This window comes from Rhopilema esculentum, chromosome 15 (assembly GCF_057945365.1).
Source record: "Rhopilema esculentum isolate cy_ngs chromosome 15, ASM5794536v1, whole genome shotgun sequence".
In the NCBI taxonomy this organism is placed as follows: domain Eukaryota; kingdom Metazoa; phylum Cnidaria; class Scyphozoa; order Rhizostomeae; family Rhizostomatidae; genus Rhopilema; species Rhopilema esculentum.
Genome location: NC_142829.1, coordinates 6,233,746 through 6,255,992, shown reverse-complemented (window position 1 = coordinate 6,255,992; position 22,247 = coordinate 6,233,746). Strand labels below are relative to the sequence as shown.

Below are 22,247 nucleotides of genomic sequence, written 5' to 3'. Positions count from 1 at the left end.
ATAGTCAATTTCTCAAGACAGCTTTTGCTAAGCTTGCCGGTTGCGCAAGAGCCTTTAAACACTATGTGTACTATCTGTACTGCAGCTTTTGACTGTGTCGAAATCTGAGGTGTCAACTGATCACGCAATCACACAATTACAACTGATCACGCATTGACAGTTACAGGCCTACTCTTAAAACGAATTCGTGGTAGCTAATGATCAGGCCTCCAAAAAAATTTCGATAGCCTCACATTGAATCAGCTAAATACACTGCAAAATACAGCAGACCTTGGTTCATTTTTGTCATTTAACGCACTAAGTTCAAGTTGCTTACAGAAAAGATATCAAATACATTTTTAGACAGACGTTTTATCATTCCTTAATCTTATTTATTAGTCTGGTCTTGAAGATTGGCTGACTAATATGCCCTTTATATGTGTGATTTAATCAAACCAAAGATTTATGGAGGGTGCTCTATCATTGACCTTTAAACTGAAAATGTCACCTCTTATCACAATAAGAGTCTCGGCGGGTCCACTCTTATTGTCAAGTGTAAGCACCCGTGTCTTCAATATCTCTGAGAAAGGGGTTCAATTTTGTATTACATCTAAGACATAGAAAAAAGAAAAAAGGGTGTAAATGGCTTTGAAAAAAGCAAACATTTAGTAAACTAAAGCTTTTTGTCTGACACTCTTCAGAGTTTAAAACGTCAGAACATAGATGATAAAAGAGGGTGTATGATATGGGAATCTTAATATGGTTTCTAATTTTTCTCTGTTTGGCCTCATTTCAACAACTTGATTTCAGGAAAAAGGGTATAAATTTTCGTTGGTTTCAAAGAAAGGGGAGTCAAATTGGAATCAAATATCAGAGATAAGGAAGGGTCAGTTTTCTAGACCCTCAGACACGGGTGTTTACACTTGATAGTGTGAGATGACACACCGGGGTTAGAGCACAGAGCCAAAGCCCTCAAACGTCTATAAATCAACTGGCAAAACCAAAGCTGGGGTACTTCTAGGTCCTTATTAAAAGTCTTAATAGCTTCAACTTTGTTATTAGCAGCTGAGAAAAACAGAAATATCAACTAAATAACGCTTAATTTTGCTGTGCACGCCGTTTACATGATCGTTCTTGATCAGTGTGCTTGATTTAAAAGCTATTTACTATCTCACCATCAAAACGAGGCTCAAGCTATTTCACCACAACCAAAATGGCGGTTAGGAAGAAAGTTCGATGAAAGTGGAAGTTCCTGTTATTTCTAGGTAAGCTATTGAATTTAATCATATATTGCACTTTTCGTCAGTTGAATAACTGCTCAAATCTATTTTTAAAAGCTATTGTCTTAAACATAAGTTTGTACATTTTGGCCTCCAATTTTTCGAATCATTTTGTTTAAACGCACGTCTGGCCAGGCCCGGCCTTTGCAGCTGGAGCTGGGAGTAGAAAAATTAGCCTGCTGAAATTGAGACATAAGGTGGCTCACTTCCAAGGTCGTGAAACTAATTAACAGGGTCAAAGCTTATGTGTTCTGATTTAGTATGTTGGCAACAATATCTTTTCGGAAGGTTTGGAATAGCTCTTCCCAAAAGTTTTTAGAGGCCGGGGCCACACAGAGGCATGCCACAGCGCCCCCTGATTAGAAAAAGTTTAAAAGTGCCCTTTTTTGTATAATATATTACTTACGTACCATTTTCACAGCCAGATATTTTGCCTTTAGATGCTCACAGCTGTTACGCAGTATTGTTTAGATGGAAGTGGATTCTTCCGAATTTCGCCAGGTGTGGCGGCATGGGGGAGCAAGGGGGGGCTAAAGCCGGTTTACATGTTGTTTGAATGACATAAATAATCGAGGAGAAAACTGTACTGGCTGGTTTATGGGTTTCTCAATGGCTTTTCTTCAGCAATTTTACTATCATAGTGGCATTATATCCTGTCGCTTCCGTAAAAGCTGTGTCTTAATTTTTATGGTACTCCTTCGCATGACCCACAATACCATCATGCTCCTTTCGGTTGAAATCCCTGTTGCTGCTTGGAATTCATGCGAAACGTGCAGAGATGCTTGATTTGGATCATGTTTTGGACCGTTTCAAGGAAATTTACCCTAACAACAGCAAAATCACGCTGTCATAAATAAAGTCTTAAATGAATTTTCTTCTTAAGGGATTCTTTTTTCGTTTCAAGGCATTATTATTGCGAATGAAAACATTTCGATCATGAGCACATTTTGCGTAATAAATTTTTCAAAAAGCACTTCTTGTCCTTTTTCATCAACTATTTTTCAATAGCATTGTTCACCGTATAGCTGGCGACAAACAAATGGTTTAAAGAAAACCATCGATTAACTTCTACCAACATAGATAGGAAGAAATATTCAACAATAGGCAATATTTGCACATTAAGTTTCTTACAAGACACCAATTGCCGAGAAAATCTCGTGGACTCCGACACAGGGGAGGGGGCAAGGGAGAATTATGCACCCACAACAAACGATTTTTGTTGTCATTTTGGAAAAATGCCCTATTGCTTGCTCTATATGCTTGCTTGCTCTTGGAAAAATGCTCTATATTGGTGCCCCTTCATTGGAGGTGCTGCTCAGGGGCATCGCGACTGGGGGGTTGTCACACCAGGGGCGGCTTGGAGCAATATAAGATTGGTATTCAAGTACTAACAATCTATTCAATAAAATGCCACACCCAAAAAATAAAATCCCCCATATGCCACACCCCTTTATATAGCCCTGCAAAAAGGATTTTCAAAATTGGCTTCTAAAATGATGTTTAAGTAGTTTTGATAAATTACTTCACCATGTCCACATTCCAACAAAAAATAGCTTTGTTGCACTCTTGATATACACGTATGAAAGGCTATCGGGCAGTAAAAACTGAAGCCTGTATCCAAGACCAAAGCACGGCCAAAAGCCTTTCTATGGAGCCGCATCATATTCGAAGGTATTCAGTTTGGATTCTGAATAGTGTGGCCACAAAGCTGCGACAGTTTGTAGACTGAGGCAATGACCGAATGAGGCCATTAAAAATGAAAAAAATAACCAGATAAGGCCAGCATCTTATTCTGATTATCTGTGTTGAATAAACTTTGAAACTTGCAAATTTCCAAGCAGTATTCGATTCCGAAAACACAAGCTAGAAGGGGAAATGTAGGCTCAAGGTATTTGGACAAGTTCTGAATAGCTTCACTTTCGAAATTCTTTGTTTAGCCTCACAGTTATCTCCTGTGACTGACGTCAGGGTCAGTCAAAAAACAATGCGGGTGTATTCAGGATGGCCTTTGAATACCTTGTGACTGCTGGCCGCTTGCCTCATCGGAAAACAAAAGGGATTAAGAAGTCTCTATACCCACCACCAAAACAATATCAAGGGTCATTGATTTTTTGAAAGAACTTCACCCCCTTTGTAATGGCATTGTATGGGCAAAAATAATATTTTATTTGGATTTTGATTTTGGAACATATTGAAAGCATTAAAAGTTGTTTGGGAAAAAGTTTGTATTCGTGAATACCTTGAATACCCCAGCGCGCCACCCCTGTGTCACACCCACCCCAATAGTATCTCAATAGGAAATTTCAGGTAAAATCCGCTCGGTGGAAGAAACGCTTTAGGTATTTCAGAGACCTTCCTGTCATAAAATCAATAAAGGATCAAGCAATCTTAGGTAAAATTGTGCCTCGTGTCCATTTCTCCTAAAGTTTCTCAGTAGAAGCGTCAACTGCAATTCACTATGAGCTCCAGATTTTTCTTAACATTCATAAGGCATGCTAAGATGGAGAGAGGGATCTAAATTTAAAAGTAACTGACAACCTGGTATTTTTCAAGACCACGGCAAAATTGTTGTTTTTATCTGCTGTAAAAAAGTTTTGCAAAAAGACAATAATTTTCAATAGGATTAGGAGGATTGCTTTAGTGAAATCTGCTTAAAAGAGTGCATTTTCCAGGGAACTAGAAGCATCACAATTCGAAAATTTCCTGCCCCTTCAGCGGCAACCATGGTGCCGCCTCAGGTAGTAACTATATTTTGCCCGTCCCGATATAGAGATTTGACAAGACTATTAAGAAAGTCGGTTATTATCATACAGAGTTAGATTGACAAAATGTATTGCAGAGGTTTGTGACACCAGCTAAAAATTTTCAGGCAATAATTTTTTAATCAGGTAGATTCTATACCAATATTTCTCCATTAATTAGGTTGATAATGAGGCTACACGAAAACCTCTGGCCATGAGCAACTTCTAGGAAGTTACTGAAAATCACATTTTAAAACTTTGTAGCGTAAGCGTGTGACGAAGACCTGAGACTATTCTTTATGGCCTCCGATCAGGTTTTGTAAAACTATTCAAAAGTTTATTTCTAGCAGTTTTATCTTCATAAGCCCTGTCTGACAGGAGCGCCAATGATTTTTCCATTGGTGACTATTGCAGACATCTCCATTTTCCGACCATGTTTTTTAGCCGATCGGCCCCCACACCTGCGCAGAGGGTTTGTTTACCTGAACATTCATATAGTGCTTTGGAAACAAAATCTAGTTTATTGAGATAATGTTGGCACAAAACAGTACTCTTCCGAGATGAAAATACACTGCAATGTCTGAATTGTGCTATTTTGTTGTACTTTGTTTCTAGAAATATGATAAGTGACATCTTCAAGCTAATTTCGAACACCTAACTCGTACCGGGTTCTGTTGTCACGCTGTTCTGAGAATCACAGACTCAACTTCAAAAATTTATTACAACGCAAAAGAAATATTCTTAATCATGAATACTGCACTTTGGAATTCAGAATTCAATGAATAACTCAGGGGTGTAGATTTTTTTGCAATATCACTGAGAGCTTTAAAAGAATTGTCTAAGTAATCACAGGGAGGCATGAATGCAGCCTAACTAGAATTGACTTCCGTGGCGTAATAGCTGTGAAGTAAAACAACCTTAATCTATGTCAACCATTCTTAAACTCCGGCCCGTGGGCCAACCCAAGCAGCAAAATTTATCCGGCCCGCCGAATGCTTTTTGCCTCGAAAATATTTTTTGCCAACATTTTCAAAATTTGGAATTCAATTTATTTTTGGTTTTCTTTTGTCCCCTCTGAAATTTTCTTTTCTCTACAGTAATCTTTAAATGCGTTTCATAGACAGTTATTAGTTCAAAAGGGAGTACTGAAATAGGAAATAATTATTTTATCGTTTTATAGCCTTTCCTTTTTCATATCAACAGATAAAACTATGTAACCTAGTTATGAAAACCTTAAGAATATTGCCTTGAGTTTTTCTCCGTTAAAATCTATTTGAGGTGTTAAATCTGGCCATTTCTAGATTAATATCACCTTTAAAATTTTCTTGCCGCCAACCATGGTGGCAGCCTTGATTAAATACATCCACAAACATAAGATTTTGGCCTTTCTTTATAATACGCTGTGCAGTCCCTCAACCTGACTTCAGGTGCTTCAAATTGACCCAACAAGAGACTAACAAAGATTAACGTTCTAGCCTAAAAATAGCATAGAACGATCTTCTGACTCAGCCTGGTACAAGAATCATAAAAGTTACAAACCTTTGTGAAAACTGTTTTTTTTGGATTTATCCGAAGGTAGATAAGATAGGCAGGCACGAAATAAAAGGACTGCTGAGATCTTATCACTAACTTAGCCTGGTAAAAATGATATTTTAGTTTCATTTTGAGCAACCTTTTAACACAAGGTATGTAAAAATTGAAAACCAACTGGCCCCTGAAGAAAATCTATATGTTTTTCTGACCCGGCACTTAAAATAATTAAGAACCCCTAATCTAGGTGTTGCTGGAGGAAGCACAAACTCCAGCAATTCTCAATTTCTATCGACATCTACTCGCGAAAGAGACAGTCTCTTTGGGGGGAAAATTTCCTCAGTATGTTGTCAGGTGTTTCTCAGCCAGTACATAGGTTGACCAATGGAAATTCAGTTCTAACAATATAGCTGTTTATTTTGTGTTTTGCTTGATTTGGAACAGGTAGAGACTGATAATTGTCTTTGAATTAGATAGAGATTGAAAATTTGCTTTGAAATAGATAGAGACTGAAAATTTGCTTTGAATAAGATAGAGGTAAGGTCGGTAATTGTGAGGTAACCCTCTTGAAAATTGTGAGACCCCCCCCCCCCCCCCCCCCTCCTCAATATTTTAAAGGACAATGGTCATGTGCTCTAAAACAATGGGAAATGTGATGTCATCTTATTAAAACAATAGGCTTCCCCCCCCCAATATTTGATCAAGTGTCTGTCCCTGAATAGGCCCCGACATAGAGCAGAGGTACTTGGACAAAAGTTTAGTGACATCACGGTATGAGAAATGAGAAACTAATATTGTGGCCATAACTGCCCACAAGATTCAATTCAAATCAGAAGGCAATGAAAATACCTTTTGTCTGACATTTGAATTACGATTGACAAAGTAATGCGCCTCCACTACTGCGTCAATGCAGTACAAAACGGCTGGAACAGCCAATAAGCTTGGTCACCAAAAGTGGCTGCTATTAGAGATTTCACTGCACTTACTACCTGAAATGGGTTGAGCAGTTTACTACAATTTACATGCGGCCTGTTCCAAAATAGATCATCCTAAAAAATGATTCAGTTTGAAGATTTGAAGGTTGAGACAAGGCACATTTAGGACAAAAAGTGAATAATTAGAAAATTAAAGGAATCTTATCTTATTTTGAAACATTTTCTATACAATGTATAGGAAATCACATAATTTTATACATATATGTCCCAGAAATCTGTGAAAATATGTTTCCCAAGATGTGAGATACATGAAAAATCATCATAATTGCAAATCTTTTTCTGCTTCCATGCACCTCATTTTCTTTTTTTTATTTCACTGTTACATCTGACTGACTTTTTTGCCAATAACATAGATTTTTCAAATTAAAATTGTTCAACAAGTTACTTACTTTTGATTACTATAACATGGTCTTTGTGAGAAAATCATAACAATGATAAGTTTGAAGGTATTAGTTTTGTCATTATTTTAAACATATATTTATATCCATTTTTTCAGTGCTAGAGAATTATACCTTACTATGGGGAGCTCTGAAAGAAAGTCAAGATCGTCTTCCAGGAAAAGAAGTTATTCAAGCTCATCATCTGATTCTAAATATAGATCAAAGTATAACAAATATAAAGATCAGAGGAGATCTTCAGTAAGATCAAGCAGTAGCTCATCCAATTGGTCAAGTTCTCCATCACCTGAGAGATCACCACATAGAGAATATTCAAAGAAACACAAATCTAAACACAAAAAGCACAAATATAAGAAGGAAGAATACAGAAGATCCTCATCATTATCACCACATTCAAGAAGGCGGAAGAAAAAGCACAAATCAAACCACAAAAGAAGTTCAAAATCAAGTTCAAAGGAAAAAGATCATTCAGAGAAAAGATATAAAGATAGAAGAAAGTCATTTTCTATAATAAAATCTAACACTGAATCTGATAAATATGAAAAACAAGGAGTTCATGACCCAATCAATGAAACAAAAGTTGAAACAAGGGAGAAACGTTATATTAGCAAAGAAAAAATGCAAGAAGATGATTCATTAAAATATAGCAAAAGTAGTGTTGTTAGCAATCTAATTAGCACTAAGAAAATTGAGATAAAGATTACATCATCTACTGGAAAAGATTCAAAGCCTCAAAGTGCTTCAGAGAACAAAACAGACTTGTTTGGAAAATGGGAACCTGTTGAAAGAAAGGGTTTAAAAGAGTTAACAGAGTTATGTAAAAAGCTAAGTAAAGAAACAGCTGAAGAGGAAATAGAACCAAGAAAGACTGGATCAAAGGAAACCTGCCAAAAAGAGCCATTGGTTTTGCATCATCCTTATAAACTGCCACCACCTCCACCTTTACCATTTATAAATGCTGCTCCTGTGATACCAATGGTAAGTTTATGTATGTTTTTACTTAATATCTTGCAAATAACAATCTGGTGGTGGAATGACACCAATTTTCTTTTCACTAAGTTTTTCTGAATTCCACCATCTGAATAGCATCAGCTGATGTTGAAGAACACTTTTGCATTTCGCCTATTGAGATTGTTAGGGAAGTGAAATTTCTATTATGTTGCCTGTAATTTATTATAAGGTGTGATTTTATTATAATTATTATAAAAACTATAAGCTGACTTCAAAATTTTTCATGCAGGATCATTTTTTACAAAGCTTCTGACACTTTGTTTAAATTAGTGATTATCAATTTTTTCTGACACTGTCTTTTGTGACTAAATTCATAACTTCTTTAATCATAGATGGAAACTTTGATATATGCATTGCATGTAGTTTCTATCAAATTTGCTTTTATCTGGTGACAAATGCTACTTTATTCATTTTGGTGTTTTGACCGAAATGGGTTTACATAAAAATCAGACCTGGAAATTTACGCCACTTCTAGTTTCGTTGATGTAAATTTCCACAAACTCAAAATGGCAGTAACAATAGAGAGTTTTCAATATTTTTTTTGTTCCAGTGTTAATTTTTTTATATTTGATTAAGATAGATGAAATTAAAACACCTAAAGGCTTCATGAAAGAATTCAAATGCAGAACAGTGGAAAGATTGAATTAATTAAAATCGTGCTTAAAACCAATGATCAGCAAATTTTTTATTGTGTAAGTTTTCAAAGTATGATCATGTTGTTCGAGCATCATTACGGCTACTCAAAAATAGCAGCAACAAATCACAGTTCCACAGGGACAGATTAAAGCGGCAATGATTAGGGGGTGTTAGATAATTATTGGTTTTTTTTGCCACACCCTTTAGGTGACTGAAACCTGATGGAAACGCCCATTTCTAAAATTCAGCTTTAATTTTAAGTAAATATTGATAAGAAAATCAATTAAGAGATTTTTTTTGCATCATTTTGCTATGACTGAGTACAAGAAATTGTTTACTGAATCAAAGCAAAATTTACAGAAGGACACAAAAAGATGGTATTGGTAATAGACACAAAAGATGGCAACCTCAAGCCCCCCTGGTAAATCCGTCCCTGTAGTTCCGTTGTTTTCGCAATTTGCCAATCACAGTATTGAAAATGTCGGAAATTTCCAGGCCTGATATGCTCTTCATTGGTCACCAGATATGGAGCAAATTTCATAGAATTTTTACTCAGCTTGCATGTGTCAAAGTTTTCATTTATAGGCGCAATATAAAATACAGGTTCTCAGTTCTCTACAATGGGATAATGATTTGTGTGAAAGGAAAGGACAACAATTATTGCTGCTTTTCTTGGTGACAGGTAACTAACTACAAAGTTTATGTGATTTTTATGCATTAGATAACATTTTCAAACTAGATAATAAATACTCATTAAAGGAGCTAATGCTTCAGGTATCAGTTTATATATATTTTTTATTTAATATATTCATTTTGCAATGTTCTGTTTCCTGTAATATCCAAGTACTTTACCTATTTTTCAGTGAATCTGCATTTTTCCGCATCTCCTGTAGTTTTTTTAATAAGTATACCCTTTGCATTGTTTCCAAGCATAGATTTTTATTTTATCCTTTGTCAAAATGAAACAGCTCATATAAAGATTTTGTGGAGATGTAACATTGAATTTGGCTGCATTTATATCTCAATTTGTATTTGTTATCCAACCAGATAAAAAAGTTGTTAGATTGTTTCTTAATAGACCTTACTTGATAGATCCTTACCCATAATGTCACAAAATCGTCCCTTGCTTTTTCCTAAGCATATGACTTCGGCTAAAGTGGGCAGTTTGTTCGCGAATTTCTACTCTTACCTGATTTTTCGAAAATATTATCTGTCATATGCTGTAATTTATAGAGCAAGTAGCATTCTTACGTGTGCACAAATTTAAAATAGGGCGTCGTTTTATCAACAAAAGTTTTCGCTTATCGTAATTCGATTAGAGCTGTGTAAAGAGGTTTCTTTTGCCGTATTGTGATGGTCGATGTTTGTACTTTGTCATGTTTATTTCACTAGTTCCCCTATGTATTGGTTCTTGTATTATATTCAATATAGCCATAACTCTAAGGTTTTCATATACCACTCCAGTCCGCTGCGTCTATAAGACTGCATGTTTATGCTTTGTTATCTAGAAAAGGACGCTCAAAATTTCTGCACCAATTTTCACCCTTCTTAATTATGATCAGGCAACAAGTTACTGGCGATCTCATTAGCTCTATTTTTCTTGTTGCCTGATGATCGAATTAAACTTGAAGTAGCCACTGAGCTGCGTTCTGTTCTACGCATTTAGGAATCTGCAGGTTCGACATATAGGACATTGAGCACTAACCAACATACTTGATAATGGTGATCTTCATAAAAGACGTTTAATTTTTGCTTTAATGTATGGAATTCTGAGTTTTTTAGCTTCTACCTCTTTCATTAGAACCCAGCACAAGCCATCCAAGCTGGAATGATTCGGCAGGTCGTTGGTAATATCGGAATGAATCCGACTCTTCCCAAAGAAATCCAGGCAGCTTTCCCGGTTTCATCCGGGCTGCAGCACAGGACCAAAGAAAACGCATCAGAAGGTTTGCCAAATGCCCCTGTTTTCGAAAGACCAAATAAGGTAAATAGTTTGCCCAATGTTATTTTCAATTGTTTTGTTCACGATAATAGATTTGACGAAATGAACTTAAGGGAGAGGAATTGAAGAATAAGGGGGGGGGGGTCGTTAGAAGAGAATGGAGATGAGAGAATGGTGTTTGAAAAAACTTGACAATTCATTAATTGAATTTCGTGCCTTACATAAGCATCTTGAAGATGAAAAGGTGTGATTCAGTTGAACATATAGAATTGACGTTATCATGATACGTTCAAGTGGAAAATGGTTCATTTGGCTACAGGGACAAAGTAGGAGAAATTTCATTCTAGGGGGATAGGGGCTATCGGACTGAAGATCAAAACAAAATTTTGACTGAGTATCTCAAAACTTTCTAAGAAGTTTCGTGCTTGGAGGGCCAGTAACCCTACATGCCCCCATCTACAATCCTGTAAAATGATGTTTAATTTCCTTAATTTCCTTAGCCAATGAAGCTACCAAGAATGAAAGTTTGTGAAGCAGACATAAGTAAAGGCAATGCTTTCATTTTTTTTTGTCCATAGAGACATTAGCTTCTCGTCAGACCTTTTGTCAAACTCGTAGTAGGATTTCTGCTTTGTTACATTTTTATTTGAAACTAGATTAGGCCGAGAACGGTCCGCCAATCTTTTAAGTATTTAATTATATTGATTAGGCTGCGATTTTGCTTGTAAATTTCTTCAAAATGCTTAAATTAAGGTTAAAAAGATTCGAGTTGACCTCCGTCAAAATCCTCTGAATTTTAAGATTCATCGCATCCATATTCACTGTATAGCTTCCTGAACCCAGACCACGCTTGTGGAGATAAGCTCAGTATAGTCAAAAGCCGCTTCAATAAAGAGGGACTTTTCCAGATGTCTCGAATAGATTATTCATGGACTCTAAGAATACCTCATCAGAATTACTAGGAGTCTTTCGAAGGGCGCCACGTGAAAAACTAACTTATTCGCCTCGAAAAGAGAGCAATAAGTGTCTGAACATTCCAATATACCGATAAAGTTATGTATTTCTACCAGGGAAACTACTACACTTGTTTTCTGTTCAAAGAAGCAAGGACTGCAGCTGTCCATGCTGCTTCTACCGATATCACGTGTTTTTAATTCCTTTCTTTATTTGTATACTACTAAAGGTAGTTATCAACAGTCTGCCATCTCATTTAATTAAGTTAATTCATCTCGAAAGCAGAGTTATATTACCGTTGTTTAATTTTGCTCCAATGTGCAAGTAAAAGGATCAGATATTTTATCCAAACCAACATTCATTTTTGAAGCATCGTTTTGACTGTCATTTCCTCAGTTTGCCCTCGTGTTCAAACATTCCTTTTTCGCAGGGATAAAAGTTTACCTTTAAAATTCAGTGCTTTTGGAAGTAAATTTTTCAGATGATTCTCAATAAAGAGTTTAATTCTATTCATTTAGCCCTTATCACTGTATGAGACATTCGGTAAAACCAGCCTGTAGTTGACTATTTCACCTTTGGCAGACACTTGCGCAAAACTTAAATTTTCTTAAATTTATTAAATAAACTTAAAAAATCCCCCCTACCTCCAATTGCAACGTTGTTCAATTTGGCTGTTTTAATGCTGAAGGTAGAAATTTTTCACCGAAAGCTGTATGAAGGTATTGAGAAAATAAATCAACATTGTACGGAGGAAGGGGGTCGAAGTTTTAGAATCGGCAGTTTTTTTGCATGCCGTGATGGGAAAGCGTTGCAACTATTTTTGACAAGAATTGTAGCAGTAAACTATTTTACGTACGATAATGTACAAAAATAAATTATCCTAAAAGAGCATAAGAGCTGCCCGCTTTTCTGAAGCATAGCTTTCTAGAGTTCTCCATCCAAATAATAGTTTAAAATTTTATGTACGTCATATTTTAGCCTGTCAACATAAGCTCCGTTATTGCGAACCGACTACAAGCCCAGAACGCAATCAATGCAAACCCTTTTGATATCGAAGCAATTGCCAAACTCAAAGAGTGCGATGAAATGATCAAGCAATGGAGCACATCTAATGTACAACCGGAACAATTCACGGGTGAAAAAACCAAAAATATTCTTTCAAAAGACGAATTAGGAGGAGGCTACAGTGCATGGGTGCGAAAGGTATCTTTCTCTATCTTTCTCCCGTTTTAGAATTTTTTGGTAATATCCCAAATCTTCCCATGTGAGGCTTTCATTATTTTTGGTATTATCCGAATTCAACTATTGTTGAAACTTTGTATTGTAATATTGCAAGCATAAAGTTTTACGACTGCAAAGCCCATTCGAGTACATATATTTAAGATGAAACATTGTTGGGGAGACGAATCCAAATTCAATTTGTCTGAACCAATTAGAAAGTGCATTATATAGGCATGCCCATAAGTGCGAGGGCAAAATTTGCATGTTTTGGCTCTTCACAGCATTTAATCAAACTCATTATATATCATAGTTTCATCTTATAAACCGGAGTTTCATTTTCACTCTTCGCTTGACTCACTTTTCTCTAAATTTTCATCGTCTTTTTACTCGAGAATGGCGTATTCCCATAAGTGACACGAATGCTCTTACCACATGATATGTTATTCGACGTGAAACATCGACATTGACTTTAACTGCGCATGCGCATATGATGCAAAACTTTTAAAAGCCAACCGGTCTTTAGACACATTCTGGTTCGTCTCCCAAACAATTAATACTCACTTTGATGTATGTAGAGTTATATGCTGATCGCGTATTCACCAAACGTCTAGAAATTACTTTTAGCTATTAAATATGTGAGGGTAAATAAAGGCTCGAAGCGCTTCGTTGGTGTACCTCGAATCTCTATGTTTTCACCTATCCTGTTGCTGCAAATTTTAGCCATCTCCCTTTGATTCATCAGTGACTTTCCTGTTCTATTGACAATGTTCACATCTTGAGAGAGTTGTCCCATCTCTTTTTATATCAAAAGTACAAATGTTCAATAATAGGACAAAGGCAAAGAAATGAGTTGCTTTGATGATGTGTCTTTATTTGTTAAAATCACCCCCTTCAAACGTTGTTAATTCATACTTGCGTTGTATATTGCTATCTTAACCCTTAGTGTGAAGAAATACACATAAGCTTCGCCGTATAGAAGCATTCTGATGGCACAGAGCCTTATATCTTAAGTGGAACCTTGTCTTGCCCTATAATCCTATTTTCTGCTCAAATATCCCAATTAAAAAGCACTAACTCAAAATTAGCCATTGTCAAGAGGCGATAATGTCCCAAGGAGGCTATTATGTACCTTTCTCTAACTGCTGTCGGTCCGCAACTATCAAGCTGTCAATGCCAGATGACATATAGATTAAGCTCCCACGAATCGTATTATCCCTTCTGTGGATAGATCCGACCGCTTTTCCGCCTGCTGATACCGGCTCTGTCGCAGATGGGAAAATCTTGAACATTTGCCACATACGGCTGCCACATATGAAAGAACCTATGCATTCTTCATGACTGCTAGATGACTCAACTCACCATGTTCGCAATAGCAACACATAAGCATAAACATTGTGTTTATTTTCCAGTTTAGAATGCTAATTGGTCATAATGAGTTTTAGATTCGGAGAACTTCCAGCCTATGTATCTGTATCTTTACGTGATTTACGCTAACGGGGACAAGTTACGCGATATTTCCTAATGCATGAAGTTTTGCTAGAGAATGCCTATATGAGCCGTCACCACATAGGCTAGCTCTCGTAGTTAATGAAAGAAACTTCTTTTTAAATAGCTCAGTTTTTCAGTTATTTCAAAAATTGTGCCATAAAATTCTGCTATTCACAAAAAGATCTCTTTGTTGTATAAGCTGCTATAGCATATTTTCTGTATTATAGGTGTCCCTTCCTATTCGTTCTATATAGCTATTTCACGCTTTTCTTTGCGCCTAGGATTTCTTCAATAATCTCCAACCAATACGTGATGGCATTGGGCTTCGGCTGTTACAGAAGATGGGATGGACGTACGGCCAACCATTGGGAAAAAATCGAGCAGGTTTCGTCAATCCGCTCTTTTTTGAGATACGAACCGATCGGAGAGGTTTAACAACAGCAGAAGACAATGTTCAAACCTTAAAAGCCAAACGTAAAGGACCTCCAGTGGTCGACGTTAAAGGTAATTACATGAATAAGTTTTTTTAATTGTTATCATACCTTCGCAACAAATAACGTAATTTGGCTACGTGTGATAGGATGTCTGAACTTGAGAGTAAGTGTCCCCTCTTAAAATTTGAAAAAACTCTTCTTATCATTATAACTTTGGAATGATGGTATAAATTTTTGCATTGACGATAAATTGTTTGTACACCTCCAACTGTAATCAAACACCGATATGCAGCTTTTTATAACACGAACTTTCTGCATCTCTCAATGGCTGCAGCATTTTTCTAACTGGAAACAACAAGCATTAAATGTAAAGATAACGATTAGTTTAATGTCATTTAGACTGCTAAAAGTATGATATTCTGTAGTTAATTTTTACTTTCTAAACTTTTCTGAAAATCCTGCTTTTGTCTCGAACTATTTTCCCTGGCACGTAAATAAATACCTTATTTTACTGCATTCTTTATTTATCTAAAATCGCTCTATAAACTATTGATTCTTCTATTAAATTTTCCAGGCAAGCATCCGGTTTCTGCGTTATCAGAGATCTGCACCAAGCGAAAATGGCCTATGCCTGATTACAAACTCGTCATGGATTCAGGACCTTCTCATAGAAAGAGCTATTTATTCAAGACGATTGTAAACGGAGAAGAGTTTACAGCTACCTCTCCTAGCCCGAATAAGAAGAACGCAAAAGCCCAGGCCGCGACTGCAGCGCTGGACAAGCTTGGCTTGCTATCTTGACAACAGGAGCCTGCTTCTGTTATTAACAAACCAGCAATGAGAAAAACAGCGGGTTTGTTGGTGGATTTCTGCGATGTTTAATTGACTTCTAACTCCTCGATTAGTATTTCAATGTCTCAAAAGAGAACCCTTTGGTTTGAAGTGGAATTTGCTGCTGAGTTTTATTTTAATGTAATTGGGAAACATTAATCGGAAATCGTTCAGTAGAATCAAGATATTCCTTTTACGCTAGCCGGCGGACAGAACAGTCACTGAATTTTGTTCAAATTCTTCGATCGCTTTGACCTACCTCTTCCCTTTAATTCTCTTTACCTATCATATAAGCTAGCGTTCGCCTGAGCGATCACTAAATAAAGAGTAAGGAATTGCTCTTTCATCCCAATCAAATGCAAAATGTCTTCGTATCTGTGTAGTTAGCTCGCTCTCCCTCTACGTCATCAGATAGCAGCAGATTGGTCCCTAGATGACGTGCATTCTAGCCAGTCTAGATAACTTACCAAGTCCTGATAATCTCATAGCCCTCCATTCTTTATCGTAAAATTTCTATTTCTCTAGATAGAAAAAGTATATTTTATTATTTGGTGCGGAATTAGCTTGAATCATGACAGAACACTTCTAGAGATATTCACAAGTTTATGCAATGCACAGACTGTAATGTGTTAATAGCATTTCATAAAAAACACAATAAGATATATCTAGTATGTTATACGATATCTCACATAGTAGCGATGTCAAACAAGATCCTGTCTTTTATTAAAAACATTTTTCAAACACAAATGATGAGAGTGTTGCCCAAATTGCTTTTTAGTTACCCCCTTCCTAGTTATCCAGCATCTATAAACTGCTATTCCATTTGCCTATTCGTTGGATTTTTTGAAGGCTTGATTTTCGAAACGCTAATAAATATTTTTTTTTAATTCACTCGTCAATGTATTTGACGAATCGAGGGAATTTCAAACCTAAGGCCGATGGGCCGGCCCACTTCTGTATAAACATTACTGAACTCACAATAAATTGATGTTGGACATGAGGATGGTTTGGAAAATTTACCAACCAATTATGGCTGACCTGGTCCTTTGCGATCTGATATCTTTTAGTAAGAAGATTTTGTCATCAGAACCATACAATAGGAGTCTGTTTTTATGTTTATCAGGAGCTCTCTGAAGTAGTCTTGTAATGAACTCTTGATTTTGCTATTTTGAAACTCTTTATGCCCGTTATTGTTCCGAAGAGACACAGGAAACGGTATTGTGGGGTTCTAATTATAGTCGTGAAGGGCAAGAGAAGTGCACGAGAAGTGACGCATCAGTTCTGTAAAGTGTGAAGATAATTGCCAGTTGAAAAAGCACGAGGATTGACGCTCCAATGCTTCCAAGAGAGTGAAGATAGTGACAGCCCTGCTTCATTGAGAGTGATATGCCTTGGACTTGAGTTGACCATCAGATGGCTCTTTGGTCCACGAAAACAACGCTTGCTCGGCTATTAAGGAATTTTGCTCCTCCTCCGAATAATCAAAATGTAAGTAGACTGCGAATATATCTTTCTTTTTATGTCGTTGCTTCTTACCAGAGGATATTATATATTACAAGTCGGGTTTCTGGCATCAAAACACAGAAGGAACATTGACTTTCACAAGTTCTACGAAAATAAGCTTTTCGATTTGTTAACTTCCCTTACCCGGGTACCAGAAGCTGAATTGTACCAAAGTTGTTATTAAAATGTCTCTTTTCACCACCAATTTTGTAAAGTCTTCTTACCCACCTCCATGGGTCTTTCCCGTGACGGCACTAAAGTAGTTCTCTGCTATATTCAAGATAAAATAAAAATCGCGATCTAAAATGTTTCAATTATTAAAATAAATTATATAAAGTTAAAAAGCAAATTCGTCAATCGATAAGTAGATGATAATCTGGGGAGGATTCAGGTAAAATTACCTTGCCTCGTTTTCAACTTTAAGGATCAAAGAATACGTTGCAACAGGAAATATTGGTGTCGAATGGTATCGAAAATTGTTCCTGCCAAACCCATTGATCCTCATATAACTTGTGCTCATTAAGTTAATATTTGGTCAAAACAGAATCTTCTACCAAATATACATTAATAACCTTTTATGAAAACTTTAATGATGTCCGATTGAGATAAGATATTATTCAATTGATAATTCAGTTGTTCAATTGATCAATACCGAAACTTAGTCACTATTGATTTTTTGATAATTTAACCTGCCAAATAAATTATACAAGAAAATCAATATTGTTATGAAACTGTACATTTTAGTTAGAATGCTGGATAGACAGAATGAAGCACGGCCTTTCACAGTATCAGTCTATAACTGCCCCTACAATATTGATTAGAGCAGTTTTATCGTTTTTGTTTTTACTATTCCGAAATATAATAATATGGCGTCAGTTAGCATTTTATTGCTAACTGGTTTGTCAATTCAAAATGATTACAAAATGGGTTCAAAAAACATCATGAACATTCAAATATCAATAAAGAAATTACTTTTGTTTGTCCTAACAATACAGCAGTTTTTGTAACATCATGGAATATTTGTAACAGCTTTTAACCGACCTTTAAGAGTCTATCATTTTTGTAGGTCTAAAGCTCATGCTAAATTTTTCTTTAAAAGTAACAAAACAGCATCAAAATTTTTTGAATATGGTTTGAGCAGAAACAGAAAAGCCTCACAAGTAAAAGACTGGCTTTGAAAAAAGCAAACAGTTTGAAACATGTTACTAAAACTTTTCGTCTGACACTCTTCAGAGTATTAAACGTTAGAACATAAATCGAAAACCCTATGCTCGAAAATGTATACTCAGTTTGGATCAAGATAGGCCAATCAGATAAGCTTGAGAGTTTTTGGTTTATTTTCTGTTCTTTTATACTTTGAAGAGTGTCAGAGGAAAAGCTTCAGTAACGTGTTTCAAATTGTTTGCTTTTTTCAAAGCTTTTTCCTAAGCTTTTTCCTGAATTCTGTACCACGAAAAGATCATGGGTAAAAACTGTTTTTCTACTAAGCTCAGGAAGTTTCTTATAACCTATGCCTTGCTTTCAAGGCTAAATGTTTCATAAAAGTTTTTGATTTTCCCAAGGCCAGGGACCCTATTTTCTTATAAAAAGTACTGTACTTCATGATTCACCATGCAAATTGCATTTTAACACATAAATATGTTTATTTAAATAAAAAACGAGTGCTGTATATAAAGTTATAGCTTTAAAGAATGCTTTCACCCAAAAATCAACTTTTCTGTATCATCAAAAAAAGTGTATTTATAATTGCCCCGTGATTATAAAACATTTTGGACCCAAATAAATAACTTTATGTTACCCTATAACGTAAAAAGCTTTCATAAGTTAAATATTGGAGATTTTTGGAAAATATTAGAGCCGAAAATTTTCTTAAAAACGACTTCTTATTGGAGGCTTTTACTGTTTTTTTTAGGGAACTTGGTGAAAATTTCGTTCAAAAATATTATTTCAAAAATAAACCATTTTCCTACGCCTATAGCCTTCTATTTTTGATAATTTCAACATGCCAGAGCTTTTTTGGAAAAAAGCAGAACAGTATTAGAACTTATAAAAATACGTTTTAAATGACGTATGTATTTCAAGTAAAGTGGAGTTTAAGAAGAACGATTTGCGTCAAACTTTGACCATTTTGCTAAGCAAATACTATTGCCTTTTCCAAAATCAATTCGTTCTCAAAGCCTATAGCCTTACTTTCATTTCACTATTAAAAGAGTCGAAATATTTTCAAAAACGATCGAAAAAGCATGAAACATTTCTGGATACACTTATAAAGATGTAAATAAATAGATGGAATTGTGAAATTTTCATGAAAAAATTTTTCTTCAAAAATCGGCCAATTTTTTAAGCCTGTAGTTTTAAATTTTCCTCAGTACTTAACTAGGTATAAAAAAATTCTTTACAGCATCAAAATAGTGCTAAAACAGACGTCTCAAATGATGTTATTTAATCACTAAAGTGGATTTAGGAAATATTCAGGCAAACATATTCTTCTAAAAGTCAAACAATTTCATAGCCTATAGCCTTGCCTTTTCTTAAAGATTTCCACAGGCCAAAATTTTTAAGAGAAGGAACAAATGAGTATCAAACAATTCTAAAAACGTTTGAAATGATGTAATTAAAGGATTTAAGTGAATTTGGAGAATATTCCAGCAAAAAACTTTTCTTCCAAAATTGACCATTTTCAAAGATTAGGACCTAATATTTTCTTTAAAATTTCAATAGGAAAAAATTTTGAAAAAAGACCAAAGAAGCATCAAAACGATTTTAAAATCTTTCCTGAAATATCGACCAATTACCAAAGCCTATAGCCTTACTCTTTCTTAAAAAATTGATAGGATCTAAAAGTTCTTAATAGTGTAATAGACCGACATAAAAGAGATAGTGAATACTATTGACTAGTGGGAAACTGTATTTTTTTAACAGGGTTGGGGAATTTTGGGGCAAAAATCTTTGCTGAAATATCGACCAATTTCCTAAGCCTATAGCCTTACTTTTTCTTAAAAAATTGACAGGATCAAAAAGTTCTTAATAGTGCTAAAACCGGCATCAGAGAGATAATGAAGACTATTGACAAGTGGAAAATTGTGTTTTAAACAGGGTCGGGGAATTTTGGGGCAAAAAACTTTGCTGAAATATCGACCAATTTCCTAAGCCTGTAGCCTTACTTTTTCTTAAAAAATTGACAGGATCAAAAAGTTCTTAATAGTGCTAAAAACCAGCATCAGAGAGATAATGAAGACTATTGACTAGTGGAAAATTATGTTTTAAACAGGGTTGGGGAATTTTGGGGCAAAAATCTTTGCTGAAATATCGACCAATTTCCTAAGCCTATAGCCTTACTTTTTCCTTAAAAATTGACAGGATCAAAAAGTTCTTAATAGTGCTAAAAACCAGCATCAGAGAGATAATGAAGACTATTGACTAGTGGAAAATTGTGTTTTAAACAGGTTTGGGGAATTTTGGGGCAAAAATCTTTGCTGAAATATCGACCAATTTCATAAGCCTATAGCCTTACTTTTTCCTTAAAAATTGACAGGATCAAAAAGTTCTTAATAGTGTAATAGACCGACATAAAAGAGATATTCAATACTATTGACTAGTGGAAAATTGTGTTTTAAACAGGGTTGGGGAATTTTGGGGCAAAAATCTTTGCTGAAATATCGACCAATTTCCTAAGCCTATAGCCTTACTTTTTCTTAAAAAATTGACAGGATCAAAAAGTTCTTAATAGTGCTAAAACCGGCATCAGAGAGATAATGAAGACTATTGACAAGTGGAAAATTGTGTTTTAAACAGGGTCGGGGAATTTTGGGGCAAAAAACTTTGCTGAAATATCGACCAATTTCCTAAGCCTATAGCCTTACTTTTTCTTAAAAAATTGACAGGATCAAAAAGTTTTTAATAGTGCTAAAAACCGGCATCAGAGAGAAAATGAAGACTATTGACTAGTGGAAAATTGTGTTTTAAACAGAATTGGGGAATTTTTGGGCAAAAATCTTTGCTGAAATATCGACCAATTTCCTAAGCCTATAGCCTTACTTTTTCTTAAAAAATTGACAGGATCAAAAAGTTCTTAATAGTGCTAAAAACCAGCATCAGAGAGATAATGAAGACTATTGACTAGTGGAAAATTGTGTTTTAAACAGGGTTGGGGAATTTTGGGGCAAAAATCTTTGCTGGAATATCGACCAATTTCCTAAGCCTATAGCCTTACTTTTTCCTTAAAAATTGACAGGATCAAAAAGTTCTTAATAGTGCTAAAAACCAGCATGAGAGAGATAATGAAGACTATTGAATAGTGGGAAACTGTATTTTAAACAGGGTTGGGGAATTTTGGGGCAAGATTCTTTGCTGAAATATCGACCAATTTCCTAAGCCTATAGCCTTACTTTTTCTTAAAAAAATTGACAGGATCAAAAAGTTTTTAATAGTGCTAAAAACCGGCATCAGAGAGAAAATGAAGACTATTGACTAGTGGAAAATTGTGTTTTAAACACAATTGGGGAATTTTTGGGCAAAAATCTTTGCTGAAATATCGACCAATTTCCTAAGCCTATAGCCTTACTTTTTCTTAAAAAATTGACAGGATCAAAAAGTTCTTAATAGTGCTAAAAACCAGCATCAGAGAGATAATGAAGACTATTGACTAGTGGAAAATTGTGTTTTAAACAGGGTTGGGGAATTTTGGGGCAAAAATCTTTGCTGAAATATCGACCAATTTCCTAAGCCTATAGCCTTACTTTTTCCTTAAAAATTGACAGGATCAAAAAGTTCTTAATAGTGCTAAAAACCAGCATCAGAGAGATAATGAAGACTATTGACTAGTGGAAAATTGTGTTTTAAACAGGGTTGGGGAATTTTGGGGCAAAAATCTTTGCTGAAATATCGACCAATTTCCTAAGCCTATAGCCTTACTTTTTCCTTAAAAATTGACAGGATCAAAAAGTTCTTAATAGTGTAATAGACCGACATAAAAGAGATATTCAATATTATTGACTAGTGGAAAATTGTGTTTTAAACAGGGTTGGGGAATTTTTGGGCAAAAATCTTTGCTGAAATATCGACCAATTTCCTAAGCCTATAGCCTTACTTTTTCTTAAAAAATTGACAGGATCAAAAAGCTCTTAAAAGTGCTAAAAACCAGCATCAGAGAGATAATGAAGACTATTGAATAGTGGGAAACTGTATTTTAAACAGGGTTGGGGAATTTTGGGGCAAGAATCTTTGCTGAAATATCGACCAATTTCCTAAGCCTATAGCCTTACTTTTTCCTTAAAAATTGACAGGATCAAAAAGTTCTTAATA

The 22,247-nt window shown here is 35.4% G+C and overlaps 1 protein-coding gene across 2 annotated transcripts; it reads left to right on the top strand.

Annotated features, from left to right (window-relative positions):
- Window positions 1–1,162: 1,162 nt before the first annotated feature.
- On the top strand, window positions 1,163–16,201 carry LOC135685712 (protein SON). 2 transcript variants are annotated; one of them, XM_065201751.2, is made up of 6 exons: window positions 1,163–1,244; window positions 7,022–7,901; window positions 10,372–10,554; window positions 12,445–12,669; window positions 14,457–14,679; window positions 15,184–16,201. In XM_065201751.2, exons 1-6 carry the CDS (start codon window positions 1,216–1,218, stop codon window positions 15,408–15,410), a joined length of 1,767 nt encoding a protein of 588 aa, XP_065057823.2. In that variant the 5' UTR covers window positions 1,163–1,215; the 3' UTR covers window positions 15,411–16,201. The 2 variants fall into 2 exon arrangements, with proteins under 2 accessions (XP_065057823.2, XP_065057824.2); XM_065201752.2 differs by having other exon boundaries at window positions 1,181–1,244; window positions 7,028–7,901.
- Window positions 16,202–22,247: the final 6,046 nt, after the last annotated feature.

Bases quoted from the DNA above. Each gene is read 5' to 3' on its own strand.
- LOC135685712 (XM_065201751.2), top strand. From the start codon at position 1,216: ATGAAAGTGGAAGTTCCTGTTATTTCTAG. The intron at 1,245-7,021 runs GTAAGCTATTGA...CCATTTTTTCAG, and splicing joins GAAGTTCCTGTTATTTCTAG to TGCTAGAGAATTATACCTTA. The intron at 12,670-14,456 runs GTATCTTTCTCT...CTTTGCGCCTAG, and splicing joins ACAGTGCATGGGTGCGAAAG to GATTTCTTCAATAATCTCCA.